Source organism: Frankliniella occidentalis, unplaced genomic scaffold (assembly GCF_000697945.3).
Source record: "Frankliniella occidentalis isolate FOCC.00 unplaced genomic scaffold, Focc_3.1 Scaffold60, whole genome shotgun sequence".
Lineage (NCBI taxonomy): Eukaryota > Metazoa > Arthropoda > Insecta > Thysanoptera > Thripidae > Frankliniella > Frankliniella occidentalis.
Window position 1 is genome coordinate 106,143 of NW_026267190.1, and position 9,782 is coordinate 115,924.

Genomic DNA, 9,782 nt, shown 5'->3' on the forward strand with positions numbered 1-9,782 from the left:
CGTTCTTGGCTTGTAGGACCTTGATTATGTAAACTGCCCCCCTCCCCCTCCCTAAACCCTCTCCGGTCCCTTTTAACCGCTGCACTTGCCCCTCCCCCGCCCTTCCTACCCGTTGCTGTGCGGTACTCACCCTGCCTGCGGCCACCCGCAGCCGTCCTACAATCGTGTGTGTGTGGGAGAGAGAGAGAGAGAGAGAGAGAGAGAGAGAGAGAGAGAGAGAGAGAAAGCTGACGACGCGTGTCTGTCTGTTGCAGAGAACCTCGCGCCCTCCGAGCTGAAGAAGCTTCGCAACAAGCAACGGAAGGCCCGGCGGAAGGCGGAGCTGGAGCGACAGGAAAAGGCCGAGAAGGCCGAGAAGCAGCAGCAGCGGAAGGCGCCCGGCGAGGAGCCCGACGCACCCCACCAGGACGAGCTTATCCCCGACAAGCTTGCGCGGGTGAGTGTCCGAGCGGCATGCCGGCGCCGGGGGGGTAGGCCACCCATCCGGCGTGCGTCCCTCTCGACGCCCGGTGGGCTGGCCACCCATCAGGCACCTGCTGCTGGCCTCTTGCAGATGACTGTCGTGTTGTTGTAATGTAATGTTCCTAACACTTTGTTTGTTTGTTTTTGTCCATATTTTAGGCCGAAGATCCCCTGGATCAAGCCATTAAATTTCTCAAGCCCCTTCAGGATTTGGCATCGAAGAACATCGAAACCCACCTCATGGCATTCGAAATTTACTATAGAAAAGGTAGAGAGACACATCTGAATTTGAAGGATATTGTTTTTTTTTTATTTTTGTTCTTTTTCTGAAGACTGCTAGGTTATACATTTTTATTCATGCCACCTTTTTTTGACTCAACAGGAAAGCTACTGCTAATGCTGCAGTCTATTAAACGAGCTTACCGCCTTGAGCCTGGAAACAGTGATCTGCACACATGCCTCGTTCGCTTTGTAGAACTTGTCTCAGCAAAGCTTGACACTTTGGATGCTCCTGTTACTGATGTCATCAAGCAGGCCATAGAACCTATCACACTAGGACGCTCTGCAAAGCAAATGAATGAAGATTTTCTAAAGATGAATGGAAATTCTTTGCCAGCCCTACTTCAAGGTTTATTTCTTTCCAAACTACTAAATCTGTTTTTCCTTTAAGACAGTTAAGTTGGAATCAACACTATTTCATGTTTTTCTTTACAGGTGCACGTATGATGTACTTCTTAGAGAAAAATAGGCAGGAGGAAGCCATTCAATTGGCTACAAAACTTCAGGATGTAACTGGGATCAATATTAAGGTTAGTTGCTAGTTTAAATAGTAAACGTAAAATTTTATTAAGATCTTTTCCTGTTTGTGTGTTCTTAATTGCGTCTTTTACCTATTTTTCAGAATTGTTCTAGAGTTCTTCAAGCTCTTCAGGCTGGTGACTTTGGTTCATGTCCACAACGCATAGAAGAATATAAGGAAAGCTCCCACAAGCTTCTGAAGTATGCCGAAGTATTCCGACCTCCACCGCCACCCCTTCAGCAAGAAATCGACCCTAGTGAAAATACTTCTTTGGAAATACCTGTACCAGAGCTAAGTCACTGACAAATTTACTCTGCCCGTCTGTAATTGTGTCATCAAGTGGAATGGCTTCCAAGGACATTACGTAATATTTGTTGCTGGCATATTTTTTCATGTTTGTGTTTGAGTTTAGCTGCTCATCTAAACATGGGCTAAAACGTTTGAGCATTGATAGTGTCTTCTAACTTTTTGTTGTCAAAGTTGTCTCTAAAGGCAGCTCTTAACTTTGTCCAAAAGGGGATCGAAGTCTGTTCAAGTGTGATTTGAGCCTGCAAGTAGGCCAATAATAGATCTAAGTCAACCAACATTGTGTGATATCTGAAATATATACCTACTGCTCTCCAGGTAATTGTACTAGCACAGTTTGTTTTTTTAACTATTCAATTACAGGATTTCTTAGTATATCATATACGTATGTAGAGGATAGCTCACTGATGAAATAAGTGAAGCAAGGAAGTATTGTGGTGCTTTTTTTTATTTTACTATGATGTCACGTTTAGGTTGTCAGGCCAATTCATATCCATCTTTATGTATGTTTGAATCACTAATTATTTATTACAAATTAAATTTCTTATGAGACTGAGCCTGAATCGCAAATGTTGAGGCATTTTAAGATCGTGTGACTAGATTGTTTGACCCACATAATGTCCTGATGTTAATGTGACCTCCTCAGGTCCTGAAGCAATATTATAATTTCACTTTGGTCACGTTTTGCATAATCAATGATCCCAGCCATTACCAAAAACCAAGACCTTAACTCTAAGGTCATACAAACATTAGTTTTGAACAGAATATTTGGAAAGACATTTTCATACATGTTTTATTTACTATAGGTCAATTGCATGTGATACGTCATCTTCCCATCTTTCAAACTGTATTGCATGTCTCTCTTATTCATCTTTCATCAAGAATTATCATTTACATCCTCTCTTCATTTTGAATTCTTCATATGATAGATGTTGGTGACCAACTTCATGCTTTTGTACACATGTGATCAGTTTTGTTTTGAGAAAAATTTAAGAACAAGTCAATATGGTCAAGTAGTTTAATAAAACAGTGTCATGAATTGCTAACTCTGTGACTGCAGTCTGTGTTTAATTGTTGTATCAGTTCATAATTAAGCCCCTGTTATCAAACTGATAAGCTTTTCCCTTCTCACTCAGGCCAGGTTCTCCATTTGTTAAAATTGAGCTTGGATTGATCCTGGTGTCATAGAAGTTTATTGTGGTAGTTAGTAGTTCTTTTGAGTGAGGGAGAACAGCTCATCATGTTTCATTGTGTCGTTGATCTGTGGTCAGTTAATGTAAAGATTAATTAATCAAAAAAAGAAAAAAACATACTGCACTTTGACTTATTTATACCTTACTCTTCATCCCACTTTATCACAATATTAAACATTTAATTTCTCTGATTTAAAAAACACTTTCATTGTGTTTTCAAAAATTTGCTTAGATAATTTTGAGATATCCTCTCCTTTTAAATTGGCAATAATTTCCATAACTTGTCTGCAACAAAAAATTAAATTGTACAGGCGGTTTTTTGCTATCTTTTTTAAATTGCATGTTAGCATACATTTGCTTACATTATGTTAGCAGGCTCATTTCGACTCTTTACCATGGATCCGCTTTGCCATTTTTCTTTTTTAACACATGGAAACTGTGTTTTAATAAGGGAATAACCAGCATGACGAGGTCGCACTTCACACCATGGACAATCGGTTTCAATCATTAAACTCTCATTCGGGATCATTTTCACAACTTGTAAATTTTCTTCTGTTTTTAAGGAGCTTGAAGAACATGTGAATATGAATGCATTTGAAGGATAAACCCATTCCGCAAAGAAGAGAGGTCAGCTACTCACCATCCATTGATTCCAATATGAAGTCCCAATCCTGTTATAACTTTAACATCTTCAGCACTTCCATCAAATGAGTGAACCACTCCTCCACATTCTTCTATCAAAGACTTGTGAGATCCAATTATGTTAAGAAAATCAGAAGATGCAGCCCGGCAGTGCAAAAACATTGGAAGACGTAATTTTTCATTCAACTTCAATTGTTCTTTGAAATACCTAAATAAATTGTTTTAGATTTTAATTCAAAAGTCAGAGTAACTTGAATACTATTTCAGGTAGAATGGTGTCATACTTAATCTGGATATCTTGAGGAGCAAATTCAATGCGGTCATAATCTAAGCCAAACTCTCCAAAGGCAACAACTTTCTCTCCATTATTGGTGCATAAGTCTTCCAAGCCTTTAATGTACATTTCTGGGTCCCCATTCTTTTCGAACTCAAGACTTCGGGTGGGATGACAACCCACAGTACTGAAAAGCTTAGCTGACAGGAAAAGATATAGTTAATTAATTTTGAGCTCTCGACCATTAAGGCAAGCAAAGCAGATACACATTTAGGTACATACCATCAGTCTTGGCTACATCTAACGCTTTCTTACTATCTTCCAGGCTTCCACCAGTGATGATTATTTTTGTCAGACCTTGGTTCCATGCTCTAATCAATACATCACTGAGATCTGGTGCATGCTTCTTACTTTCATGATAAATTCCCTGATACATAGGGTCTGTGAGGTTTGCTCCAATATCTGCAAAAGTAAAATAAGTTGTTACAAATTTCCACATTTTATTTAGTTGATAAATCAAGTGGATATTGTTACATCAAGAATATGTACATTTTATTAACGAGATTTAGATGGTATTTTTAAATTAAAGAGGTGTTGGTGCTTTTAAAGTAGCTAAGTGTTTTGGCCCAAAACAACATCTCTACGATAACGCTGCCATTGTGAGCATGACAACGGTAGCTATGCGACATACCTATAAACTTAAGAGTAGAACTCATAATTTTTCTTATTTGTGAAATTTTGAGTGATGTTCCCACACTTTGTCATGAAACTCAGTTTCAGTTCGACGTCACCTCCACGGCGGATGGTTAGGTTAGTTTCGTACAAACAGTGCGGAATAGTTATTTTCAGTCAGATGACCGAGGACCCATAATGAGATCGGCGTTATCCGCCCCCAGCCATGGCAACACCCTGCCTGAACCCTGACAACTTGACACCAGATTCTGAGGAAAATTGGAAATTTTAGTTACATCTGCGGCTGAAAAATATTCCTGCAGGAGTTGTGTGCACTGTATGTTGTGGTTCTTCCCCAGAAATGTGTACTGATAACGATACAAATGATGTCACTTGTGTTGTTTTCATAATCATACCATGTTTGCTATTGATCTATTCCCTTGACATTATATGTTGCGTTTTGTCATATTGATAGTCGGCGACTGCAATTGACTAGGATAGCAAACTTGGAAATTTTGGCTGGGTGAGCTGTCATTTGTTCTTGTGTGACAGAGAACCAATATGTGGTTCCTTGCCTCATGAACATGTAACCTCTTACCCAGCAGTTCTGATCATATCTTGTGATCCGTTGTATTGTTATTATTTATTTACTTTTTATTCAAATACATTATACACAGACAACTGATATTAATAAGTATGTTGTTTCTCCTTTGCAGATTATGGATTTTGGGTGGTGCGCTGCACATGAGCAGGAAGGCACCTGTGCTACTGTTGAGTACTTCATTAATGCACCTGTCAGTAAGGAAACAGTCTCCTTTGAAGTTCAGGTACAGCCAGTATTTGCCGTTACGTACCTCTGAATGACTTGAGTTCTGTCACTCGCCAGGATTTAACAGTTGTTGTTGGACTGTTCAAATATACCTTCGAGTCTTATAGCTATGAAGACATGTGAATCATATTTTATTTCTGCAGTTGAGTCTCAGTTGAAATATGACACTGAGAATATGACTGATACACAATCTTCCACTGAGCTCCCAATAAGCTCATGTGCTGACAATTTTTTATGGAAAACCCCCAACTGTGTACCTGAGATTGAAGATGGTAATCTGAATCAAGTGAACAATAATGGAAGACCCCCAGTAATCTGTGCTAATCAACCTCATAATAGACCTGCCAACCAAACTATAGTCTTAGACACAGATAAAACTGGCAAGAAAGAAACCAAAATGAGCAACTGTACCAGTATTAAAGATGAAGAAAATACATCTGACGACATAGAAGATCTGCTTTCTATGAAAGTATCAAAGGATTACATTAATTGTGTATGGACAAATGAACCCCAAAGTAGTAACACATCTAATGTACAAAGGCCTCCTGAAAAACTAGTCATTCCAGATGCAACTGCATCATCAGAAGATGCTGATTCTAGTGTACCTCCAGCTAAACACCAATCAAAAATACCAGATAAGAAAGTTAATTCCAAGACTTTGAAAAAGAAGAAGAAAATAATAATCTCTGAAGGGGATGCTGTTGCACCATTAAAAAAAGTCCCTATGAAAGCAAGAGATAAACTGAATAGAAAAATTGTCACCGTTTCTCAAAGATCTGTTTCTAATTCTTCAATCCATAACATACCTTCCAAACTTCATGACAATGCCAAGAAAATCTCTAAAAACAGTGATAAGCCAGTTTCTCTTCATATGTCAAAGATCTCTACACCATCACCTGTTCCAACGCTGAATAGACTACAAGACAATGTGGATAGTAGTCTATTTGTTGCATATAAAAATCTGGTTGTTCAGCGATCAATACCTCTCTACAAACCTAAACAAAATGATGTAAGATTTTTTAAGGGATCTTATTTTGATTGTAAGGCATGTGGTGACAGGTAAGTTTCATTTTTAGAAATGGACTTGATTGATCTCTCTACTACTGTTGGCACTGTTTTGTCTTATGTCTATCTTCTATTCAATCCAGATTTGTCTTGGAAACCAGCCTTACATGTCATATGAGAAGAAAGACTTCTAAATTTTCATATAGATGCCCAGTATGCAAGATTCAATTGTTGTTTGACAATAGGTGCATCCTGCTACTGCACATTATGTCACATGAAATGGATGCTGATAATCTACATCCAGAAGATCTACTTTGTTTACCTTTGAGTGAAAATGAGAATGAATGTGAAGCTGTGTTCAGGCATACGTCATCTAACTCTTATAAATGTCCAGAATGTTTTGGACCTGTGATTTCTCTGAAATTGCACTTCCAGGGAGAAGAGCCGAGTGATTTTACACCTACAAACAGACCTGCTGCTGATTGTTCCTTAAAGTGTAAGGAATGTGCATATACTCTACCTACAAAATGTGCTCTAACTGCTCATGAAAGATTTCACATGATGAAGCCTCCACATCTATGTCCAGACTGTGGAGAGGTTTTCCTCAATTCTTCAATTTTACTAAACCATATGGAAGAAGAATGCCTCCATCATCTGAAGTGTTCCTTGTTTGAATGTAGTGATTGCAATTTTGATTTTGCAATTCTCTCTTCCTTCACAGATCATTTTGTTGAAAAACATCTTCAAATATTTTTTGTGTGCCACATATGTGGAGATAAAGTTGATTCATTAAAGCAGCTCAACAAGCATAGGCTTAACAAGCACAAATTAGCAGATGTTGCACAAAATTCTGAGACAGCTAATCTTTGTACACGAGTGGTATGTGACAAGTGTCCAGATCTTAATATAAGTCTAGATATGCTTCAGGATCATGCTGCATCTCACACATCAGATGGTAAATCTGTTAAAACAGTGTATCAGTGTGAGAATTGTAAAATAATTTTCTCTTCTAAAACTTTTATGCTAAATCACAAAAAAGACTGTCCGCCTAAAGGTGATATAAACTGTACTGTTGTCAACCAAAAAAGTGTGTCACAAGAGCTGCTTGTTCATGCTGTTTCTTCACCAATGCATGCAGTTCCTAGAGATGTTAATGATTCAGTACAGATTTTGCCTCAAAAGCCACAGCCTGCTTTGCTTCCAGGAAATTCTAGTCCAGGTAATGAAATTGATGTCAGTCCAAACAATTGTAAAAAACCTCAATTTAGCAAAGTGAATCCTCTGCCCAATAGATCTCAAGACATTTTAGTTTCTGATGTTGGGTTTTCTAAACCCCCAGAAAGTCTGGAGAAAAAAGCTGTCTGCAAACTTTGTAAAAAAGTAGTTTCAGTTGTCCTAGATACAGCGGCTCTTAAAGAACACTTTTCCACTGAGCACTTAGATATCTTCTTGAATGCAGTGCATCAAGAGGGTAACAACCGCCTTTCATTGCAGTCTGTTTCTACAAGATCCAAAGAAGCAGTAAGTGAAAAGGATAAAAAAGCTGTAGAGAACTTTTTAATCTGTTTGAGAAATAATGATTTTACTATGACTGAAACAAAAATAGCGAAGAAAAAGGCAGGCAAGGGATTGCATTTTAGAAAATCGTCCTGTGTTGGTAGAACTACACAAGCAAAGGTTAGTAGTTTTGAGTGTTACAAATGCATGTTTAAAAGTGAGAATTCTGAATCTTTTAAAACCCACATACTTTCCCATAAATCTAATCCATCTGACTTGCAGTGTCCACAGTGTGGATTGTGTTTCATTGTTCGCCCACCTTTAGAAAAACATCTAATTGTAGGTCATGGAATTAAGAATGTTAACAAGTATTTAATTGATCATGGATTTCAGGATCGGACTAGTGACGGTGAAGAAGACCCTGTTGATGTAGAAAGTTTAGAATCAGAGGAACTGCAGGAAAATCAGTGTACTGTATGTAGACAAAAATTCGAGACTGCATTTATGCTTCAAAAACATTTTAGAGTGCATGGTGGAGCATTTCTCTTAGCCAAATTAAAAGCCAGACAATCAAGTCAATGACACTCTCTCTTTTTTGTTAATCTTTTAACTTTAACTTGCATAGTGTGGTTAAAGTTAAATAATTTGCAATTAGATTTATTTTTGAGTAATGTGATCGATCATACTTTATTTCATAGAAACTAATTTCTTCTTGTCATTTCAGAGACTGTACTTCTGTCCCCTTGTCCACCATATATATCATTTCATAGTATAATTGTATGTTTATGGGCGCTGTTGGTTACCATTCGTTTGTAAGAGCCATAACATGGTTAAATTTCTCTTTGATTACAATATTTCTCCAATTCTTTACTTTGTTGTGTATTTTAAAATATTGACACCATACCTATTAGGCCTATAGGTACTGCACAGTTCCTTGAAACCTTACCTTAGAACTTGTGTTGTATATGTTACTAGTTCAATCGGGAAAAAGGGAATGCTCTAAGTCAAAATTTGACGCAGGTATTAAATCAGATTTTTAAATGTTTCATTTTTCATTTGTTTCAAATTTTGATTTGGAATTGTATTTTGCTGTTATCATCAAAAATAAACCAAAAACAGCTTGTTTATTTTAAGTTTACTTTTTCTTTGCTCTGTAGGACTTGGGGAACATATGCCCCTGGCGCTGGCCCACGCCGCGCACTTTCGTAGTTATACTGTACCGCATGCGCCCGTGCGGGCGGGTTGCCTACTCGCCCGGAGCGGTGCCGAAGCCAGCGATGATAGGCAAAACCGCCCGAAAGTGTCCGGAGTGAGTTAGACTCCTCCTACAATGATGATGCATCTGCAAATACCCCATGCGCGAGCGCGCGGGGTATTGACCGAATTGTTTTTAAGCTCGTGTGTCCTGAGCCCATCTGTAGATGTCGAGAAGCATATCGACACGGAATTGGGCTACTCGTATCGACGGAAAGCGTGTTGAAATAACTGAATTACAACTTTCGCTGGATTTCCTTATTGAAATCAACGTCTATGTGTAACTGGGCTCGGTTTGTATAATTGGCTTGCTGGAGGCGAGTGCAGAGTGTATCTCATTCCCAACGCAGACGTATAGTGCAACAAAAATCTCCAATCACCAATCGATGAACGACTCCCTGGTTCGAATGGCACTTCGCTTGCCCCCCCCCCTCAACACCATTGCATCCAGCGTTTTTTGAGGCACGCCTCATGCCATGCCTCCTCAGCCCATGCTCAGATTTCAGATTTACTGTACAGTGTTCCCCCCTCACACGCGCACGCACACACTGCCTTCCCCCTCTCCCCCCTCGCCTGACACAGTGTGGGCCCGCGGTGGTGGTGGGGGGCTAACGCTCGGTGGTGGGGGGACGCCGGCTGCCGGCTCGGCTCGCCCGGGACAGCGTCCGAAACGCCCCCCGCGCGCCCGGCCCGCGCCGCGGCTGACTCGGCGGCTCCCCGCCTGCCTACCCGGCGCCGCTCCGCGAGGCGGGGCGGAGAGCAGCGGCCCGAGACCGGCTCGCGTTTTTCCGGACGCGTCCCGTCCCGACTGGCACCGGGCAAGCCCACACCACACCCCCTCGCCTCCCC

The 9,782-nt window shown here is 40.0% G+C and overlaps 3 protein-coding genes across 7 annotated transcripts; 2 read left to right on the plus strand and 1 right to left on the minus strand.

The window, feature by feature from the left end:
* Positions 1-229: 229 nt before the first annotated feature.
* Positions 230-2,879, plus strand: LOC127749501 (N-alpha-acetyltransferase 16, NatA auxiliary subunit-like; the record flags this gene model as incomplete). The annotated part of the gene is made up of 5 exons (XM_052267857.1): positions 230-436; positions 622-730; positions 845-1,090; positions 1,177-1,271; positions 1,364-2,879. Coding segments are annotated over 5 exons (858 nt in total), but the record flags the coding sequence as incomplete, so codon positions are not given.
* On the minus strand, positions 2,572-4,534 carry LOC113206100 (deoxyribonuclease TATDN1). Of its 2 annotated transcripts, none has more exons than XM_026422027.2 (7): positions 4,368-4,534; positions 3,959-4,138; positions 3,687-3,876; positions 3,401-3,610; positions 3,123-3,326; positions 2,907-3,045; positions 2,572-2,828 (listed from the first exon to the last, which is right to left on the minus strand). In XM_026422027.2, exons 1-6 carry the CDS (start codon positions 4,390-4,392, stop codon positions 2,931-2,933), a joined length of 924 nt encoding a protein of 307 aa, XP_026277812.1. In that variant the 5' UTR covers positions 4,393-4,534; the 3' UTR covers positions 2,572-2,828; positions 2,907-2,930. The 2 variants fall into 2 exon arrangements, with proteins under 2 accessions (XP_026277812.1, XP_026277811.1); XM_026422026.2 differs by having other exon boundaries at positions 2,902-3,045.
* Positions 4,535-4,543: 9 nt separating this feature from the next.
* LOC113206097 (zinc finger protein 592-like) lies at positions 4,544-8,806 on the plus strand. 4 transcript variants are annotated; one of them, XM_026422023.2, is made up of 4 exons: positions 4,544-4,685; positions 5,065-6,236; positions 6,326-7,859; positions 8,073-8,806. In XM_026422023.2, the coding sequence occupies exons 2-4, from the start codon at positions 5,287-5,289 to the stop codon at positions 8,259-8,261; spliced, it is 2,673 nt and encodes an 890-aa protein (XP_026277808.1). In that variant the 5' UTR covers positions 4,544-4,685; positions 5,065-5,286; the 3' UTR covers positions 8,262-8,806. The 4 variants fall into 4 exon arrangements, with proteins under 4 accessions (XP_026277808.1, XP_052123816.1, XP_026277807.1 ...); XM_052267856.1 differs by having other exon boundaries at positions 5,065-5,175; positions 5,321-6,236; positions 6,326-8,806; XM_026422022.2 differs by having other exon boundaries at positions 5,065-5,142; positions 5,235-6,236; positions 6,326-8,806.
* Positions 8,807-9,782: the final 976 nt, after the last annotated feature.

What these genes read in the sequence shown, in the direction of transcription:
- LOC113206100 (XM_026422027.2), bottom strand. Translation starts at nt 4,392, where the DNA reads ATGAGTTCTACTCTTAAGTTTATAG. An exon ending in CCTCAAGATATCCAGATTAA is followed by an intron (nt 3,611 to 3,686) that starts GTATGACACCAT and finishes CAATTTATTTAG; the next exon opens with GTATTTCAAAGAACAATTGA. An exon ending in AATGAGCCTGCTAACATAAT is followed by an intron (nt 3,046 to 3,122) that starts GTAAGCAAATGT and finishes TTTTTGTTGCAG; the next exon opens with ACAAGTTATGGAAATTATTG.
- LOC113206097 (XM_026422020.2), top strand. Translation starts at nt 5,287, where the DNA reads ATGAAGACATGTGAATCATATTTTATTTCTGCAGTTGAGTCTCAGTTG. An exon ending in TGTAAGGCATGTGGTGACAG is followed by an intron (nt 6,237 to 6,325) that starts GTAAGTTTCATT and finishes TATTCAATCCAG; the next exon opens with ATTTGTCTTGGAAACCAGCC.